The following is a 20,810-nucleotide window of genomic DNA, read 5'->3' on the forward strand; positions in this document are numbered from 1 at the left end:
CCTGATGGTGGCAATGGACTCCTCAAGCCTTAGGCTGCTCCAGTCTTGCTCTTCCTCCAGCCCTGCTCCTAGTCCTGCTCCAGCTCGTCTCTTGCTGCTGCCCTGCTCCTAGTCCTGCTCCAGCCTCACTCCAACCCCACCTGGACTCCTGAATCCAGCACTGACCACTAGGCATGACTGCTGCAGCTCTGACCACTAGGCATGACCATCTCCATCACAGTTCCTGACACTTCCAGTGAGAGCCCTGACTTCCACATGGGACCTAAACACTGTCCTCCTACAGCTTATGGAGCCTCCTTTCAAATCATTATCAGAATATGTATACCACCTCACCATTATGGTCTTTCTTATGGCCATCATGTCAGCATGGAGAGTCAGTAAGCTCTAGGCCCTGATGGCCAACCCACCATACATGTTCTTCCATAGGAATACAGTGTGATGAAACTACACCCAATGTTCATCTCTTTAAGCAGTCTCAGAATTCCACCTAACAAGTATTCTTACCAAAGCTTCACTCTTCACCTGGAGAAAAGAAGCTTCATGCCCTGGATGTTTCTAGGACTCTGCTCCACTATCTCACAGGATCAAAACTTTCAGACTCTCATCCTGCCTTTTTGTAGCTTTGTCTGCCACTTCAAAAGGCCAAGCTATCTTGTCCTAAAGACTCTTGAAGTGGATCATGGTATATTTCCGTCTGCAGTCAGTTGGTTCAAGTGTCTCTCTTTGTGAACAGCAAGGCTTACTCTAGCAGGGCGACATCTTTAACCTGTTTCAGATATGTGCCACGCCCTGAGGTCTGTGAAACAAACATGTGGAGCAACCCATTGACCATTAAGAACTATGCCCTTGACATGGCTGCCAGGACAGATGCCAAATATGGAAGAGCAGGGCTTCAGTCTCTGACTGATACAGCTCAGAAGTCTTACTCCCACCATTGGGGTGGGGGTGGGGTACTGTTTGCCGTATAGTGGAATCTACACTGACACATAATTGAAGAATGAATGTTTACTTACCCTACAATAATTGTGGTTCTTCAAGATGTTTAGTCAGTGTGGATCCCATGACCTGCCCGCCATCTCCACTTTTCTGAGGCCTCAGCAACACAGGCTTTGAACTGTGAGGGAATTGAGGGAGGGTCATGGCTTCCCTGCCCTTTATTTCCTCCTATGGAAGCACAGTGGACACTGCTAGCCAAAAAAGAAAGTGACTTAGACTTATGAGGTGTACGTATATCTCTAGTGGGATCCACACTGACTACAGCATCTCGAAGAACCACAGTTACTGTAGAGTAAGTAACATGTTTCTTCCTGGCTCATGTATCATCACCAACAATCATACCTCTCTACCTTAACGTTTGGCAATATGAGACAAGCCATCAGAATGTGTGACGAATGACCAGTGTGTGATACCTCTGTTTTTTCATATTGCTCCATAAGCAACAGATTATGTTTAAGTATAAAACCTCTTTTTAAGGATTCTTTTTAAGACTTCTCCCATTGACACAGCTACTGCCTCTCAGGGAAATAGAGTATCTACACCAATGTGCAAATGCCCCCCATCAGCAGAGGTAGTGTCTTCACTGAAGTGCTGTAGTGGTTCAGCAGCGCCACTGCAGTGTTTTATGTGCAGACAAGCCCTTAAACTCTCACAAATCCTGGAAATGCAGAGAGCCCAGCTATCCAGGTACTCATCGGGGGAGCAGGGGGAATCACTGTCACGAACTTGTGTATACAAAGGCCCAGCTTTCTGTGTTAAGTTTTTTTCACCCTCACCCATCACCACAATATGATCAGCGCCATCCCAATAAATAGGGCTGAAGCTGCTTTAATCTCCAGTAGGAAAATTAGAGATCCTGATAGGTGGGATGTATTCTGATGTTTAGGGAGATATTAAGATTATGACACTGATAGCTACAATGTCTGTCATTCTGAATAACTTCTTTATATTTCTTAGAGTTTTGATGAAGGCAAGTGTTGGAGTGTAGGCTGAGGACAATGAATGATACAGAACTCAATAAATCCAAGTGAGTGTGTACAGTAAAGAGCAAATGCATGTAGAAAGATTAGATTTCAGCATTCAATCCTGGATAACACAAATCTGTTCACTCTGCACATGTGTATTAAACTAAACTCAATCACAACTTTAATGTGGATTTTCATGTTTGTTCTTATGAAAATCATTTTTACTGTTTGCACTCAAATACAGCTGTAAAGTTTAGATTGCAGGCTAAAAGCCAGCAGGGTTGACTACAGTTTACTTGGCTGACTTGTACATCTCCGTGTCTAAGCACAAAGTCTACCTGAAAAACACTCTGAACTTGTGCATAACTATATGTTCATATTCAAAATTAAAATATCCTTAATTTTTATTTAAAGTGAAAGGACTCAGTTCCTTGTCTGTGGAAAAACTATTCAGGGTAATTATTTTTGAAGTGAGATAGCAGGGTACTTTTCATGAGAGTAATGGGGGTTTAGACAAATGAGTTGGAATTGGGGTAGAGATGGGAATTGCAAGCAGAGGAAGGAGTGTTTGTGAAAATAGCGGTACATTCACCCTTTCTGACAGTTAAGCTCATGCAGCAGTGGTGGTGTAAGGTGACTGATTGTCATATCTAAATTCAGGTATACCCAACCTCTTGATCCCAATTTAATTCTGGCATAATGGTGCCTTTCAGGCAACATGAAATGTCTACAAGAGCTCAGATACCCAGACTTTCAGCAGGCTATGTTGGACCACTTCTTTCTTCACAGCCTTTATAGAAAATATGGCATAGTGTAAATAAAGATGTAAGGCAAGTGAGCAGCTTGAATAAACATTTTAACCTAAACTTCTATTATTGTACCATCAAATGACTGAAAAGAATGTCTGGCAATCTTCCTTCCAAGATCACTCCTTAGCTGTAATCTTAGGGCAGGTCTACACTAACCCCCCAATTCGAACTAAGGTACGCAACTTCAGCTACGTGAATAACGTAGCTGAAGTTCGAAGTACCTTAGTTCGAACTTACCTCCGTCCAGACGCGGCAGGCAGGCTCCCCCGTCGACTTCACATACTCCTCTTGTCGAGCTGGAGTACTGCAGTCGACGGCGAGCACTTCCAGGTTCGACTTATCGCGTCCAGACAAGACGCGATAAGTCGAACCCAGAAGTTCGATTTGCTTGCTGCCGAACTACCGGGTAAGTGTAGACCTACCCTTACATGCTAAATTTCAGTCTAATGCAATTTTTTGGCATTTTGTAAAATACTAAAAGTAAGGGTTAACACAACATTGGCTTGGATACCCCCCAAGAAGTACAAGAAATTACTTACTGTAGATTGAGGGACTAGCCGTAAAAAAAGGAGATACTAGCTATAGATATAGTAGCTTTTCTTCTTCTTGAGACCTGGATTTGAATCCTGGTTTTGGTTAAACATGGTTCTAATTATAGTTCTCATTTGTGTCACAGAACACAAGTTGGCACAGCTGAGCATGAATGGCAGTATTTCTTCACAGGAGGACCAAGAAAGGTCCTGTGTACACGCTTACTGTGAAAGATGATAACCAGCTAGCTTTCTCAATTCAAACTGAGTTGCTGAGATTTTGTTGCGTAATTTGGCAGAGATGATGAGTTGTAAAGGAAAAAAGAGGGCCAATTTAGAAAGTAGCATGATGTAACATAAATATTCTGACCAGCTTTCCATTTTCCTGTTCTTCTAGAATATTGTGGAAAACTGATGTTAGGGAGAGAGTCCTTTTTGTCTTTAAGCATAAGGGGATTTTGGAATATTTTGCAATACTCTACTAAATCTATCATTTTGCACTGACCGTTTTTAAAAGATTGTCAATTGTACCCAGTGTGTGGAAATACTTTTATTTTGCATCAATTCTTCTAATGAAATACACAGATATGCTAATTTGAATTTCTCATCCACCTGCAAATGCGGTAGTATTCAAATATATATTAAAATCTGAAAATGTTAATGTGGAGGGGAGAAGAGTTTAAATGGTCATAAATAAATTCATAATGTGAAGGAATGTACAGTTGTAGAGCTATACTGATAACATACTTATCTGTTGAGACTTTATTGCACAGGTCGTGTAGATCCTTGAGCATCTAAAATTGTTTTGTCTGTCTTAACCTTCAAAAATATGCATATTCAGTTATATAACTAGTGTTTTACTTTTCATCAGTCATAATGTGCTAGACATCAAAAAACTGCTTTGGAAAATAAGTTTCATAGAATACATCCGCTAAAATTTTTCATCAGCCTTTGTTAGTTGTAATTTATTTCAATGTAGTGTCCTTCATACAGAATCTTGCAAAATGTTTTACAGCATTATATTGATGATGTCACACCTCAGGTATGCAGTGTATATAAGTCATGCACTTATCAATCCTATTGCAGATAGGTTTAAATGCCACTTTGTGTTGTGAAATACTTAGAGGCATTTCCTATGATTAATACAGTAGAGTATAACTCACAATGATTCTGAATGTTAAATTGTGCAGAATAGAAAGCACGACATTAGTAACATTTACTTGAGAAACATCTGGGTTTTTTTTATTCTTTGCTGGTTTTTGGATAGTTTCATATTAAGAAAAAATGTTTAGTTTATAAATCCAAAATAGCTCCCTTTTTAACTTTAGTGATAAGGGAAATAAATATAACTTTTTTTCCCCTTTTTCTGTAGCTCTACTGAGAAGTCATTTCCTTGGAGATCAGCAGGTACAATCTTTTTCTATGTAAACTTCATCTCACGTTTTAAAAAAGCAATTTATTTTCCTAGCATTCTCATAATTTACTACCTGTTCTAAAGTAAACTGAATACAGGTCTGTCTCATCTTACGCACATTTAACATGCGCGATTTCAACTTTACACGGTCGGCAAAAACAAAACAAAACAAAAAGAGAAAAATAACAATTTTAATACTGTACCTGTAGTGCGGGCGATTTCGCCTGCCATTGAACTCAATGGAATTTTGGCTATACGCGGTTTTCGCTTTACGCGCTAACCGCGGAACAGAACACCCGCGTAAGATGAGACAGACCTGTATTAACTTTTATAGCACAAATACTATGTATCTGTTGAAAGCGTCTTGTGCAAAGTAGTGTTTTTTATATACTTTTGTTTACACTTGTGTGTTACCTTTTATTTTTGTAAAGTATATTCCAATTAGAGTATATTTATAATTCTATGTCTGTATGGTAGTTTCTTGTGCCTTTGAATTTTCTTGAGAGAAAAGTGAAACTATAAGAGAAGCTTTTTTTGTATATTGGGTCTCGTCTGCAATTATTCCATTATGTACTATAGAGATTTATTCTTCATAGCTGATAATGTCTGTGACAATTATACCATGATGTTTAAGTTTGAAGATTGTTTGTTTGTTTTTCTTTTTGCAGCTCCTCCCTGTTTAGGCAAAGGCAAAGTTGTCAAAACAATCTTTTTTTTTCTATTCACTTTCTTCAGTGCATATGGCAGCTTCCCTTCCTAAAACAAGGAAGGTTAGTCCTGTGGTGTGTTGTATTCTACTTCTTATCAATCTTAGACAGTGAATGTGGATGGAAATCTTCATAGATTTTAAAATCAAAAGATTATAGATTATAACAGGGGTGGGCAAACTTTTTGGCCTGATGGCCGCATCGGGTTTCTGAAATTGTATGGAGGGCCAGTTAGGGGAGGCTGTGCCTCCCCAAACAGCCAGGCATGGCCTGGCCCCCGACCCCTATGCGACCCTCCCTACTTCTAGCCTCCTGGCAGCCCCCCCGGGACTCCTGCCCCATCCAACCCCCCCCCCCCATTTCCTGATGGCCTCCCGGGCCCCCCACCCCATCCAACCCCCTCTCCTTCCTGACTGCCCCCCTGGGATCCCTGCCCCATCCAACCACCCGTTCTCTCTGACCGCCCCCGGACCCCCTACCCCTAAGAGCCCCCCGCCGCCCCATCCAACCCCCTGGGACCCCTACCCCATCCAACCACCCCTTCTCCCTGACCGCCCCCGGACACCCCGTCCCTAACTGTCCCCGCCTCCCCATCCAACCCCCGCCTCCTTCCTGACTGCCCCCCCGGTACCTCCTGTTCCCCGCCCTCTGACCTCCTCGACCCCTATCCACACACCCCCCCGGCCCCTGACCATCCCCTCAAACTGCCCTGCCCTCTATCCAAGCCCCCGCTCCCTGCCCTCTTACCGCGCTGCCTGGAGCACCGGTGGCTGGCGGCACGGCTGCACCAGGACAGGCAGCCGCGCAGCACAGAGCACCTGGTCAGGCCGGGCTGTGCAGCTGCGCTGCCCCAGGAGCTCGTTGCTCCACCGCCCAGAGCATTGCGCCGGCGGCGGAGCGAGCTGAGGCTGTGGGGGAGGGGGAACAGGAGAGGAGGGGCTGGGGGCTAGCCTCCCGGGCTAGGAGCTCAGGGGCCAGACAGGACGGTCCTGTGGGCCAGATGTGGCCCGCGGGCTGTAGTTTGCCCACCTCTGGATTATAATGATTGAATCTGACCTCCTGCATAAAACAGCCAATAACATTTCAATCAATAATTCCTCCATCAAACTCAGTAATTTGTCACTGAAGAGGCAGTCCCTGCCCTGAAGAGTTCACAATCTAAATAGACAAGACAGAGTGGGAAAAGAAATGTGCACAAAAGATTTAATTGCCTGAGGACAGTGCCAAAGCCAGGGACAGAACCCACAGTCCAGCCCAGTGCCCTTTGCACTAGTTCATGCTGCCTCTAATTACAGGTTTATATCTTAAGCACAGTTGTTGGTGAAATAAAATTCCAATTATAGTTTCAGATAGACATTGGTGCCAGTTTAATAACTGCCTCACTGCATTTTTTTTTAAGAACCACTTCTGTAGATCAGGGATTCCTTTACTTCCTATAAAACATGAAAGTAGACCCACCCTTTTCCAGTTTCTGCTGTAGAAAGAATCCAATTTTAGAAATTTGATTATTTATTCAGGCTACGTCATAGTTAGATAAACTGCACTTCAGAGTTCTTTTAGTCTCTCTCAAGTGCACCCTGTTGGGTAACAGGCCTGGCTTCCTGCACATCAGTCTGGGTGGAACCCCAGGTCCAACCACTCAAGCTGAATCTCTAGGCTGCAGTCCCTCTGTTTTTCAGCCATGTTAACGCAACAGGCCCAGCTGAGTTTGGCACCTATACGAGTTTCCCCTCATGAGCCTGTGACAGTATAATCACTGTGCAGTGACACAAACAGCTCTTCAAAATAGGGCATTATTTATTCCTTTACCTAAAGGTATGTAGAACGCAAAAAGGTAAAACCAATAAAGTATCTGTACGCCTATTCCCGTCCCCTAACCCTTAAACTTTCCTTGTAAACTTTGGTATGTTCCATCTAGTGCAGTTACCTCCATCTCTGGGTTGGAATAAACAGTTTGTCCTGCCTGTCTCTGTTTCTCCTTGCTTGTCTGTAAGATCTTACTAACATGCCCTGGGTGCCCCCCTTCTTCTTAAGACCAGCATCTTTAAAGTTTTAGGTTTCAGAGTAGCAGCCGTGTTAGTCTGTATCAGCAAAAAGAACAGGAGTACTTGTGGCACCTTAGAGACTAACAAATTTATTTGAGCATAAGCTTTTGTGGGCTACAGCCCACTTCTTCGGATGCATAGAATGGAACATATGCATCCGAAGAAGTGGGCTGTAGCCCACGAAAGCTTATGCTCAAATAAATTTGTTAGTCTCTAAGGTGCCACAAGTACTCCTGTTCTTTTTTTTAAAGTTTTAGTATACCCTTTGATCCTGGGGAAAAATACAACACACTAGACTAGCTGGAGCCAGGCACAGGGTATCCCCCCCCAATTAATGGTTTCCTCATTGTTTCCCAAAGGACTCTTGGTACACCTTATCATAGCCCCTTATCATTGCTATTGTTTCATTTCCTGTTGGTTTCTCCCTTACAGCCTCCTTCATTTGAATACTGCATTCAGGCATGATAATAGCGCACAGGTAATCTGAGGGGCATATGATATTTATAAAAAAAAAAATACTCGGTGTAACTGCCTCATTCTCCTCAGGCTAATTTGTAATTATGGCCACCGTATATCCTTTGAACTCAGCCTACTTTTCCTCTCAATATCTTGCAATATGGTGTGGTTGAATTTACATTTGATGATACGTAATTGGTGAGATAGTAATTCATTTGGCTAAAGGTAATTTACAGTGCCCATCTTGAACCATAAAATTATTTCAGTATATTTACAGGAAAAGTGCCTAGACTTTGATTAAATATGCCTGATTCTTCTTCGAGTGATTGCTTATGTCAATTCCAAGTAGGTGTGTGCGCACCGCGTGCACGATTGTCAGAAGGATTTTCCCCTGGTGGTACCCGGCGGGTCGGCTGTGGAGCCCCCTGTAGTGGCGCCTTCATGGCCATCTATATAGGTCCCTACTGACCCGTCATCTCTTCAGTTCCTTCTTACCACCTGTGGTGGTTGTTGGAGCAGCTCTCTCTTCCGTTAGCAAGCAATTCCCTAGAGCAGGGGTCCCCAACGCGGTGCCCACGGGTGCCATGGCGCCCGCTGGGGCATCTAAGTGTGCCCGCGTACTGGCCGGCGGATGAGCAACCGCTGAAATGCCACCGAGAAGCAGCAGCATCCAGAGGCGTTGCCACCGAAATGCCGCCGATTTTCGGCGGTATTTCGGCAGCAACGCCTCTGGATGACACTGCTTGTCGGCGGCATTTTGGCGGTGACGCCTATTGATGTTGCTGCTTGTCGGCGGCATTTTGGCGGATGCTCATCCACCGCCACGATCCAGATGAAAAAGGTTGGGGACCACTGCCCTAGAGGTTGGTGCCACACAAGAAAAAGAGGGCTGACAGGGTGCACTCCCCTACTAGAGCAGTGGAGCATACAGGCACCAGTGGGGGTGCGTCCTGCGTCGGGACACTCAACCTTGGGTCCGCCTGGACTGGCACCATCAACTCTGGCCTCTCGGGCAGGTCCTTTGAGTCCGGCCCCAGTGGACTCCCTGGTGCAGGAAGTTTTGGAGGAGGACTTGGATGCTCCCTCCACAGCGGACACGTTCAAGGCAGCCAGGGAACTGATTACTATAACAGCACAGTCCCCTGCTCTACCGGCCTGTGCGCCAGCACCAGTTCGGCATAGGGGCAAGCCTACTATAATGCAGTGCCGATCACCTTCGCCAAGGTACTGCTCCCTGGTTTAACTTTTTAGTAAACCCAGGAGGCAAGCCTAGCAGTCTTGTTAATCAAGGTGCACCTGGCTGCTATTTCTCTTTCCACCCAGGTGCAGTGGGGCAGTCAGTATTTGCTAACCCCACGGTTGGATGCTTCCTTAAAGGGCTAGACAGGCTGTACCTCTAGGTGCAGCAACTGGTCCCTCCATGGGACCTTAACCTGGTCCTCTCAAGGCTGACGGGGGGGGCCCCCTTTTGAACCTCTAGCAGCTTGGTCTCTGCTTTACCTCTCTTAGAAAGTGGCATTTCTCGTGGTTATAACTTCAGCCAGAAGTGTCTGAGCTCAAAGCTTTAATGTCTGAGCCATCTTATACAGTGTTTTATAAGGACAAGGTGCAGTTGCGGCCGCACCCAGCCTTTCTACCTAAAGTAGTCTCACAATTTCATGCAAATCAGGACATCTTCCTACCAGTGTTGTTCCCAAAGCCTCATGCTAATGACAGGGAATGCATGCTCCTTTCCCTAGATGTTAGACAGGCACTGGCTTTTTACATTGAGTGGAGGAAGCCATTTAGGAAGTTGACTCAACTCTTCATCGCCATTGCTGAAAAAATGAAAGGCCTGCCAATCTCATCCCAACAAATCTCTTTTTGAATCACGGCCTGTATCAGGACATGCTATGACTGGCAAAAATACCAGCCCCAAAATTGACAGCACACTCCACAAGAGCGCAAGCTTCATCTGCAGCGTTCCTAGCGGAGGTCCCCGTTCATGATATCTGCAGGGTGTCAACCTGATAGTCTATTCACACCTTTACATCGTGGTACGCCATCACACAGCAGGCTAGAGACGATGCCTCATTTGGTAGAGCAGTGCTGCAATCTGCAACTTGGTGAACTCCGACCCCTCCTCTGGGTACTGCTTGGGAGTCACCTACTTGGAATTGACATGCGCAATCACTAGAAGAAGAAAAAATGGTTACCTACCTTTCGTAACTGTTGTTCTTTGAGATGTGTTGGTCATGTCCATTCCAAGACCCACCTGCCTCCCCTCTGTCAGAGTATCTGGCAAGAAGAAACTGAAGAGGCGGTGGGTTGGCAGGGACCTATATACATAGCCATGAAGGCGCCACTCCAGGGGGCTCCACAGCCAACCCAACGGGTACCACTAGGGGAAAAACCTTCTGACGATAGTGCACACGGTGCGCACATACCTACATGGAATGGACATGAGCAACACCTCTAGAAGAACAACAGTTACGGAACGTAGGTAACTTTTTTTTTGTCTATATAAATAGTAATAATTGAATATGCTTCCATGTTTTTCTAATCTTCCTTGCAATAAACTCAGTCTTGTGTGTGTGACATTAAAATAACCATGGTGACAAATGTAATGCCAGAAGTGTGAAATCAAGATTTTATTGTGTAATTTAAAGGTAAATTGACTTTGGTTTGTATTTCCTTACTGTGATAGGTTTTCAGGAAGCAATTTGCCAATGGGACATATCTAGACAATGCTTTCAAAAACAGTTTCCTGCCACAAGATCATTTCAGAGAATATACTAGAGAACATATGTTGTTTTCTGTTTTTTTCCTTTGCATGAAAATAGGAAAAAATAAAGACCTTTGCCTCCTGGGTTTACTAAAGAAAGTTAAACCAGACATTGAGACATCACAGAATGTAATTTCTTATGAAGTGAACAAAGTAACCTTTTCCCCTCCTTTGGCTTATACTTAATTATAAGACCCTCAGACTTCCCTTTTGTTTATGCCCTTTCTCAGGTTGGGTGCTAATAAGCAAGTCATAAAATGAGGAAAATGGGCTTTACTTTTTCTCACAGTGCTTCTCACAAGATGTGTCCCTCTCAACTCTGAATTAAGATTGTGGTCTTTTCCCTCTTTTTTCCTTTTATAGAGTAGATTTAAGATCTTAGTATTTACACCACTGTAATTACTTTAAACTGTAGTCCTGGTAATCAGTTTGTCTGCCTAGGTGATTTGTGGAAGGCATATAATATTAAAAACAAACCAAAAAACAAAGCTGATACTTGCTACAGCCTAGGTTTTGTTTTTTTCAATTACTTTTATGGAACATGGAAGTGCTTATGGGCATTCTTAGAACACTTTCTACAGGATAGCAAATAAGTTTCTAACCTTGTTATACTCAGTACATCAGAATCCAACTTTTAGTGTCTTCTGTGGTCTGGCAAGAAGTTAGATGTGGTTTTATATGAACCTTCCTATATATCTCCCCCAATTTAAGGAGGGGATGAGGGAGATGAGATAAGTGAAAAACTGAATTTACGAGAAGTTTTAATTGGAGGAAGCTTTAATTTTTGTCCTGAAAGTCATCAGAAATTTAACTTTTCCTTCTCTTATTCCCTTTCATATTTTCTGTTGTTAACTTTTTATCCCATTTTGCTTGTTTATCTAATGTTCCAGTATCTCTCCATAGCTGAAAAAGGAGATGTCACTTGATAGGTTTCATTCTTCTTTGTCCTGTCCTCATCTCCTCCTCTGTGTTCCACACAAACACACACATGCACGTCTTAGTTGTCTCTTTTCCTCCTCAATTTTCTCATATAGCAAATTTCTTCTCAGTCATTGTTTGTCTCCATGACTTCCCTTAAAGCAGTTCTGCCCTAGTTTGTCTTCTATCTTTTTCTATTTTTCTAATCCCTCAAATCTCCTTCCATTTGTATATATCTTTCCATCTTTCTGACTTTTTCTCTTCCTCCATGTCCCGGAGTGAGGGTTGCACTTATCAAAGTGGTGTATCCACAGCAGTAATAGCTGGAGCGTCAGAGAGACTCTAAGTGATCCTTACTTCTATGCCTTGTGCAGGAGCCTAGGCGTACAGAGCTTCTGCTGCATGCGATTCCCCTAATATTATGCTCAATTTAAAATCTCGCTGAAGCTGACTCAGGAGGATGCCCGCATCCTTCTATATTGTGCTGCTGATATTGTTTGTTAAATAGGGATCATCGAGAGCAGTGGTCCCCAAACTGTGGGGTGCGTGCCCCTCTGCCCCCCCCCAGGAGGGAAGGAGGCATGGAGGAATGTTCTGGGGGAGGGGCGGCAGGGCGCAGCTCTGCTCTGGCCCTGTCTGCTCCCGACCACAGGCGCAGCTCCAGCATCGACCACCAGTTCCCGGCCCCACTCCCAGCTGCGGTTCTGCTCCTGGCCACGGCCCCAACCACGACTCCACTCCTTACCGCGGCCCCAGCCCCGCTCCTGGCCACGGCCCCAGCCCCGCTCCCGCTCCCAGCCATAGCCCCGCTCCCAGCCACAGCCCTGGCTCCTGACCACGGTTCTCAAGAGGGGCACGACTGAAAAAGTTTGTGGACCACTGATCTAGAGCAATTGCTGAGCCTGAGTAATAATGAAATAATATATATTACAACAAATTGTATCATTTACTTATAATGTAAATTGATGTAAAAGTCTTATTTAACATTGTTTACCTTTAAATTGAAGCAGTAATAGCACTATGATAGATTGTGCTTACTTATATTTTTACTATTAAGCTTTATTTTGAAGATTTGTCAGCACAGGATGCTTTACAGACCAAGACCTGAAAAAAAAAATACTGAAGTTAAAGATAAATGAGAACACCACCTTAAATCATTTTTTCTTTTTTCCTCTGAAGTTAGTAATTTACAACAGAGAAAGATATCAGCACATGATAAGATGTGAACTTAAATGAAAGTTCTTTATGCACCAGTACCACTGTAGAGAATTTATAACAGAGCTATAACATGAAGTATGTTGTTTTGCAGATGCTCATAAATACAATATTAGATCAGCAATCATGTATAAAAAGCTATTGAGGGCTTTGGTTCTCATGATTTATGGTAACACAAAAAGCTAGAGAGGGAACAAACCATTTTATTGTGCATTCCTGCCAACACCCAGAACTCCTTTCAAAGCCTTACGGATCTTCCAGTTTTTATCACAACTGTCAGTATTTTCTAGGTGAGGAATGTGGGACTGATGCTAAGTGTTGATTCTGATCCCCATCATAGTAATGCCTGTGTATCACTGCACAAGCCATTTTGATTCCCTCTTCATTCTTCCTCTGTGTCTCCTCAAATAGTGAAGGTTATTGTTGTCAATTGAAATTGATCTAGTACAGTCCATTGATATTATATAGATGGCACTCCTTGTCTTGTTCTGAGACAAAAAGAAAGTAAAATTAAAGATTAAAATGGTTGTTAGAGACAAATGTACAATAATTTAAATGTAGCGTTCTATCCATGCAAACTTATTACTCAAGGCTGTTAATAATATTGATCTCTCATAATCAGTCATCCAGACAATGTTGAAAGAGCTGTAGGAGGGAGACATTTCAACATCCATATATTATCCTGTATTCTGTGCAACATTCATATTGAAATGATTAGATGTAATAGCACTTCATGTCAATTCTACTTATAACATGGTCATAATAGTTGCTATAGTGAATTGATTGCACTGTCATAATAACCCAGATGTTTCTGACCTAAAAATGTTCTTCCATCAAGTAATTGTGTTGATTGACTAACCAATCTTATGAATTTGTCAGCAGTTAGTAGGAAATGTTAATTGTTTTTTAATCTATAATTTGAAAGATATTGAACACCTCCTGCTCATAGAGGCAAATTAGGGAGTACAGTTTGTAATGTGGATTTTCTTTTACGGTTGCTTGCACAATTATTGAGGCATTTGATATTTTGTTTAGATCTAGGTGCCAGTAAAACTCAACGTGTTTCTTTTTTGCTTCATAAGTTTAGGCACAAATAAACTCTGCTTGTGTTTTAGAGCTGTCATTTGAAGCACTTTGTAATAGCAGTTGCTTTCATACCTCATCTGTTTTCCATCGTGAGTACCACCAGTTTAACATACCTGGTTAGTCCTTTATCAGGGCTTGGGAGAAGTTGCGTTACCTTTAGCTGTCACATAAAATTTTGATTTTTTTTTTTAAACCAAATTAAAATATTTCCTTAAGCACTCCCTCCTCGTCTCTCCCATCTCAGTCTCCAGGCCCAAACTTTGGCTCACTCCAGAGATTTACTTCTTATCAATGCTCCTGTGCTAGTAAATGCCTCTGAAAGAAAATCTTTTGACCAGGTGGACTTTCTCAACTACTAACTTTTTCTCTCCTGTAGTTCTGCTATATTCCTTGCTAAACAGCATTTATCCAGACTTAGAGTCCCCTGTCCACAATCCTAGCCTCTTACTAGGTACCTCATTCTTAAAACTCTTACCTGACCTCTGCTTCTCGGGGCTCTATCTCTGGTTCCCCTGTCTGGGTGATCTCACACAGTTATGTCTCACCTATCATTTCTACACTGATTACTGACATTTCTGTTTCTCTCCATTCTAATGCACCTCTATTTTCCATCAACGTTAACATGACGCTTAATCTTTCCTCCAAAACCCCACTCATTCCTCCATTTTCTGTTGCAGTTGAACACACAAAAACATTGTCCCTGTATCCTAAGACCATAAACTAGAGGTCACCTTCAATTTGTCTTGCACATCTAGGTTATGTCGAGAACTTGCATTTTTTCCCCTATAGTATTTCTAAGATCTCTTTCTTTCTGTGCTGCCAGGCAAAACTCTCATCCGAGCCCTTATCTCTTGTCATGATTACTGTACCTGCTTCCTCTTCAGCCTCCTTGAGACTCCTATTGGCCCCTCCAAATTATTCAGAACACAGCTACTGAGCCCATCCTCTTCATCCATTGCTCTGACATCACCTGTTCCATTGAATTCCTCCATTGACCTATCCTGATTCATGACATTAATTTCTATTTCCTTCAAGACCCTTCAAATTGTGCTCTACCACTTGTCTTGCATTGCTTTTTATAACATATTTCCCCACTTCCTTGTCTTTTCCAGCCTTGTCTGCCCTTTTGTCAGCTACACGTGCATTTGCACACACACTCCTCTTCATGCAGTCTTCTGCAGTTCTTTTTAGGAATGGGAAGACCTCCCTGTACTTATCTCTAAGATCACTACATTATTTTCCCTTCCAACTGTCATCTCAATATCCACCTCTGACATGACACTTACAAGAAATCAATAAATTAATGATAGCTTAGTTGAGGAGCAACTGGGCATATTTTCTCTGTTTATAATTTGTGTGTGTGGGGTGTGTGTGTGTGTGTGTGTGTGTGTGTGTGTGTGTGTGTGTGTGTGTAGAACTGTATCCTTCGCTTTCCCATCTTTATGCCCCTTATCATCTTAAATCATAAGCTCTTCATGGCAGCGAACAGCAACTTTGTTTGTCCAGCACCCCAATCCTTGAGATGCTATTGCAATATAAATATTTAATAATAAAATAACAAATTATGACCTCATGCTAGGTGTGAGAAGGGGAAATATACACTGCTGCATTTGGCAAAATTAACATGAATTTTTCCCACAGTGGTTAATCCTGTATTTTCATTGTCTTTCTTAGCAATCCTCATGGAAATACCTTTCACAAAACCAATCTTCAATGAAGTAGACAGTCTGATAATAGCACAGAAAAAAGTGGTGCTTCAGACATGGCACCAAGATGGTCAGGTCCTTCCAAACCAAGAATCTAGCTACTGCAGTAAAATAGGCAGGAGGGGTCCTTGTCTCATAAGTATGCAGCTTCTGTAGTAATACCGGTATCCAGTTGGAGATTATTCTTTGAATAATGGCTTTCTGTTTTGTGTTCTTATTTGAAGTTTATACATTTTTAACAAATTACAATATGAGACAAAATAAAGTGATAAAATAGCATGTCAAAATACCTTAAAGATTTTACCAGGCTATCTTTTAAAAAAACAAAAACAAAGATCAAATATCACCTACTGTATTTCCGAATAACCTGTAGCCTTACAAGGCATAGGTCCAAATCTATATATATTTTCAGAATATTCATGGGATCCTAAAATGGCCTTTTCAGAGATAGTCTTCAGTTATGGCTTGGGATGCCAGAAGTAAGAGAAACAAGATTACTGAAGTATTTAACAAACAAATTAATTTAAAAATGTAATGGCACTGGCAATATAGCCGGCATTATGCACTTAGCCTCATCGCCCCAGGTAAGGGTGGAGGATCCAAAGCCCAAACCCCACCTCTCCTGGCGGGAGGGGGAAGGGAGACCAAAGCCAAAGCCAAAAGGCCCAGGGCTTGGGCTTCGGTCCCAGACAGTGGAGCTCGGGCTTTGGCTTTAGCCCCGGGGCCCAGAAAGTCTAAGGAAACCCTGGCAACCCCATTAAAACAGGGTTGGGACCCACTTTGAGGTCCAGACCCAGAGTTTGAGAGCCCCTGTTCTAAACTGATCATTTTCATTGCCCATTTGGGGACCACTTCTATTTCTGCTATATCTTTCTGAGACCAGGTAAACAGAACTTGACACAACATTCTAGTTGAGGAAGCATCACTGACAAAATATGTTCATTGTTACTTTTTTATCCCATTCTTTATATGTCCTAAGATTTTTTTTTTTCTCTTTTGACCAAGGAGGAGCACTGAGCAGAAGTCCACATGACACACAGGTCTTTTTTTTTCTGAGTGATTACAGTTAATGTAGGAGCCTTCATTGTGCATGAGTGTTAGGAATACTGTGAACTAACGTGCCTTGAATTGGATCGCCCTGAATTTCGTCAACCATAGTGATGATAACTGACTATTTCTAAATATTCTGTTTTGTCTCTAATCCATATTCTAATCAGTAACAGTACTTTCTCACCCATAATTAACTAATTTTTCTTAATGGCTTCTTAAGACAGTCAATTTTTTTTGAAAGTCAAAATAACTTATAACAAAGTTATTCACTTTAAAATTCTAGATAGTTAAAAAATTGTAGATTAGAGAGAAGCACAAATTTCCTTCACAGAAGCCCAGCTGGTTTGTCCATATCATCTCTTCATCTATGTGTATTATAATTCTATTTTTAATTTTTTTAAATGAAATTTACTTGATACTGAAATAAAACTCACTCGTGTCATTTCCAGAACCACTCTAGCACCTTTATAAAATTCAATTACAACGTTTGCTGCTCTCTAACCTCTGGTATAGAAGCCAATTTTTAAGTGATTCCTTATTATTATTAGCAATTCAACCACTTCATTCTTAAATTACTTCAGAACTCTTGGGTACATACTATCTAGTCCTCAGAAATGGTTGTTCTTTACCAGAGTGTTCTAGCATCATCTCTTTTAATATCACCATTTCTGAAATTATCTCAGCTTTATTATCTGAAATGAATAAGTCCAGGTTAGGTGTCTCCCAAACACCCTCCGCTCTGAAGACTGATGCAATTAAATAATTTTACTTCTCTGCATTGTTATTACCGTTGTCAATTGCTCATTTTTTTTCCTGGTAGTTCAGTCAACTTATCAATTCTTTCATAAGTTGCTTGCTTCTGAAGGTACTTAAAAAAATTCTTTGTTTTATTCTCTTCAGCTATTTGCTTTATATATACCTTTTTGACTGGATTTCCATTTTCTCAGGGATACCAATTTGACTTGAACCTTGCAGTTTAACCATACTGGTTATTTCCTTGGCTTCCTGCATCTTCTTTTGGGGCTTGATACTGCAAGGTACTGAACACTCTGGCCCCTGTCCAGCAAAACATTTAAGTATATGGTGACTACACACATGCTTAAATTAAAGTTAATGGAGTCAGGGCCGGCTCTAGGTTTTTTGCCGCCCCTGAAATTGTGCTGCCCCAAGCATGTGCTTGGTTTTCTGGTGCCTAGAGCTGGCCCTGAATGGAGTAAAGGAATCTCAGGTCCAAACATTTAGATCTGCAATACTGAGTTCATATGATAGCATTGCCTTCTCAAAGATTCCTGAAGTTCAGTGGGCACTGGGTCTCAGATCCCATAAATGTGAATGTGCAGGGACATTTCCTTGACAGAAGCCAGAACTAGTTACTTGTGTCTATTGCAACTGGCCCCAGTCCCCCTTTGGCCAGTCACTAGTATGTAGTAAGTGAACACAAATATGCTTGTGCTTCTAAGTTAGCTGGATCTGGGTAGAGTCTAGTCACTGGTTTGTAGCTCTTGTCTCTCTAGGCCACATTCCCAGGCACAGATTTCTTGTGTGAGCCCTTTGAAATGTGGGATGCCACAGTCCAGCTGCTCTAGTCCCTAAATGCAGTTCCTCAGACCTCACAATACTCCTAGTTGCTTACACACACTCCCTTGAAGTTCTACCTAGCTCTGGGCACTCTGGCTCCTAATTTAACCTCTTTGGGAACAATGTGACATGAGTGCAAGGAACACAGGCCTAGCAAAGGAATTTCTTAACTACAGTCACTTTACTCTTAAGCACTAGAGAGTTACAGATCTTTGAAAAATAATAAAAGTCCTAAGCTCCAACCACTGCCTGACCCGGGCTCCTAAGACTGATCTCCCCCTTCTTTGAATCTGCATTCTTGTTAGCATTACTGGCTAGGCATAATTCCTCCTGCCTGCCTTCTGACTCTCCAGCCCAGTCATCTTGCATGTTGCAATGGATTTGTCTTCCACCCTTCTGCCCCGAGAAGCACTTTTTCCTTAAATATAGTCTCCAGGTCGAGGAAACTCCAGCCCCTTCTCCCAGTCAGCCTTGTGTGTAGGGAGTAGATTGTTTCATGGTTATGGGCTGGTAATTGAAGGACAATCAGAGTCAATGCCCTCAATTATTGTCTTGTTGATGACTTCTGAGATCATCCTTCAAGGAGATGTCAAGCATCTTTCTTGGGCACGGTGGCTTTCTGGAATACATCATAATAACCTTGCCTCGTGCAAGGTTCAACATGGGTTTAGTACTACAACATGGAGATCACAGTGGTTTGACCTAGACATATCCCACTCTGTCACAGAAGGTGTCTGCATCTTGGTTGCCAGCCTCATGAATGTCTGGATGCCCAACATTTCAGAAACCATATTCATAGGTTAAAAATGTCCCTCTTATTTGACACCCCATTACACATTTAAACCTCATCTACATTTGTCTCTGGTCTTGAAAAACTTTTAGATAATGAAAGCAAAGCATCCAATATTTTGGGAGAAATCATCTTTATTGAATGTAAAATATTCATTGACATCTTGAAGCCATTCAGCAACCATCTTAAATGAAATTTATCTAACGGGGTTGTTGGCATCTTGTAAAATCCATTTATTGGTAGCAAAATCACTTCTGAAGGAATGAAAACATACTACTTGAAACTTGTTATTGAAATATATCTGCAGAGATTATTTTCTCTTGAAAATACAAAACAGTAAAACTGATCCCAGAAGAGGAACTAGTGATTGTCTCAGCATCTAATATCTGCACAACAAAACAGAATAAATTTGGGTTTAGGTGTAACTATAGATGTTTATTTATGTCGGAATGGATACCCCCTTGTAGATGTGAGCACCCTCTCCACTTTGCCTGTCATTTAATGGAGCCATGTACTTTTTTGGCAGGAGAGAATATTGTTATAATGATAACTGATCACATGAGTGAAAAATAGGGGCAAAAATGATAGATCTACAGAACAAAAGGTCTTATGCTGCTCAAAACTGGAAGTATAAGTTTGTCATGCAAATAGAATTTAAAAAAAACCAAATTGATGTAATGAAGGAATTATTTGAAGGAATAGTGTAAGGCTGAAATTACACACACCTTTTCTTTATGTATTAAAGTCAATGTAATTCTTACATAAGATAGATTTCCCAAACTAAAATTTTAATGCTCTATTTTCTTGTTAAAATACTATAATCAACACTAGTAACACATCTTTTGTAAAGCACCATTCAATGACAAAACCGCTTGTGTGCTCAGAAGAAAATAGACATAATAAGGAAAGTTGTTCAAGGATTGTTTCAGATTTTTCACCGATTTATGGTAGACAGTATGGTTCTGATCTGAAATGTAACTAAAAATATAGTCATAGGTTTTCATGTTTGCTGTGTGTCAATGATTCTTATCAAATGTGAAAGTTTACATGTAAACATAGTTTTTTGAACTCTGTTCTGCAATCTCAAATTGGGATCTGAAAGTAAAGCTGGATTCTTTCCTTTAGACATTATCATTCATAATAATAAAGGTTATTCAAGCCAAATTAGGTTCTTAGAGGCACTTGTGTAGGCTCATTTTACTCAACTGATTTTTATGTGCATAAATGACTTTGTAAACATTTATGTTGGTGATGCAAAAGTAGGAATATAATTCAGACAGCCTTTTAATTGTGTTGGTCCTGTAGTGATAAAGGAGTTAACAAATAAAAACTTATTTTGCACTACAATCTGCAGATTGACACACACAGAGAATAAGGCTATATCTACACCAGAGACCTTACAGCTGTACCACTGCAGCTGCTCTGCTGTAAGGTGTCCCATGTAGCTGCTCTTTGCCAACAGGAGAGAGCTCCTCTGTCAACATGATTAAATCACCCTCAATGTACAGCAGTAGCTATGTCACCGGTAGGGCATCTCCCAGCAACGTAGCGCTTTCCACGCCAGAGCTTCTGTCGATGAAACTTATGCTGGTAGGGGGGAGAGGGTATTTTTTTCACACCCCAACTTAACAAAAGTTTTACCAACAAAAGTGCTAGTGTAGATATCCATTCAGTTAGAAGGTGCCATTTTTGCAGTCACTGCATAGTAGAATCACATCTTAAATAATACGCTGCATAGTTGTGAGATATGAATCTGCATTTTGCATCAAAATAGGCAGGGG

General features: G+C 41.7%; 1 protein-coding gene across 7 annotated transcripts in view; it reads left to right on the forward strand.

The window, feature by feature from the left end:
• The window catches only part of PKP4 (plakophilin 4), a 194,168-nt gene that overhangs the window by 91,963 nt on the left and 81,395 nt on the right, over positions 1–20,810 (forward strand). For 5 of the 7 annotated variants that reach the window (XM_024219089.2, XM_024219078.2, XM_024219096.2 and 2 more), the window contains exon 4: positions 4,673–4,707. In XM_024219089.2, the coding sequence (XP_024074857.1) occupies positions 4,673–4,707 (35 nt within the window). Of the gene's footprint in view, positions 1–1,953; positions 2,024–4,672; positions 4,708–7,898; positions 7,945–20,810 lie in introns of all 7 variants that reach the window. The other 2 variants (XM_024219119.2, XM_024219111.1) reach the window with 2 other exon arrangements.

The sequence above is a fragment of the Terrapene carolina genome, unplaced genomic scaffold (genome assembly GCF_002925995.2).
Source record: "Terrapene carolina triunguis isolate 2854851 unplaced genomic scaffold, T_m_triunguis-2.0 Scaffold62, whole genome shotgun sequence".
Taxonomy (NCBI): Eukaryota; Metazoa; Chordata; order Testudines; family Emydidae; genus Terrapene; species Terrapene triunguis.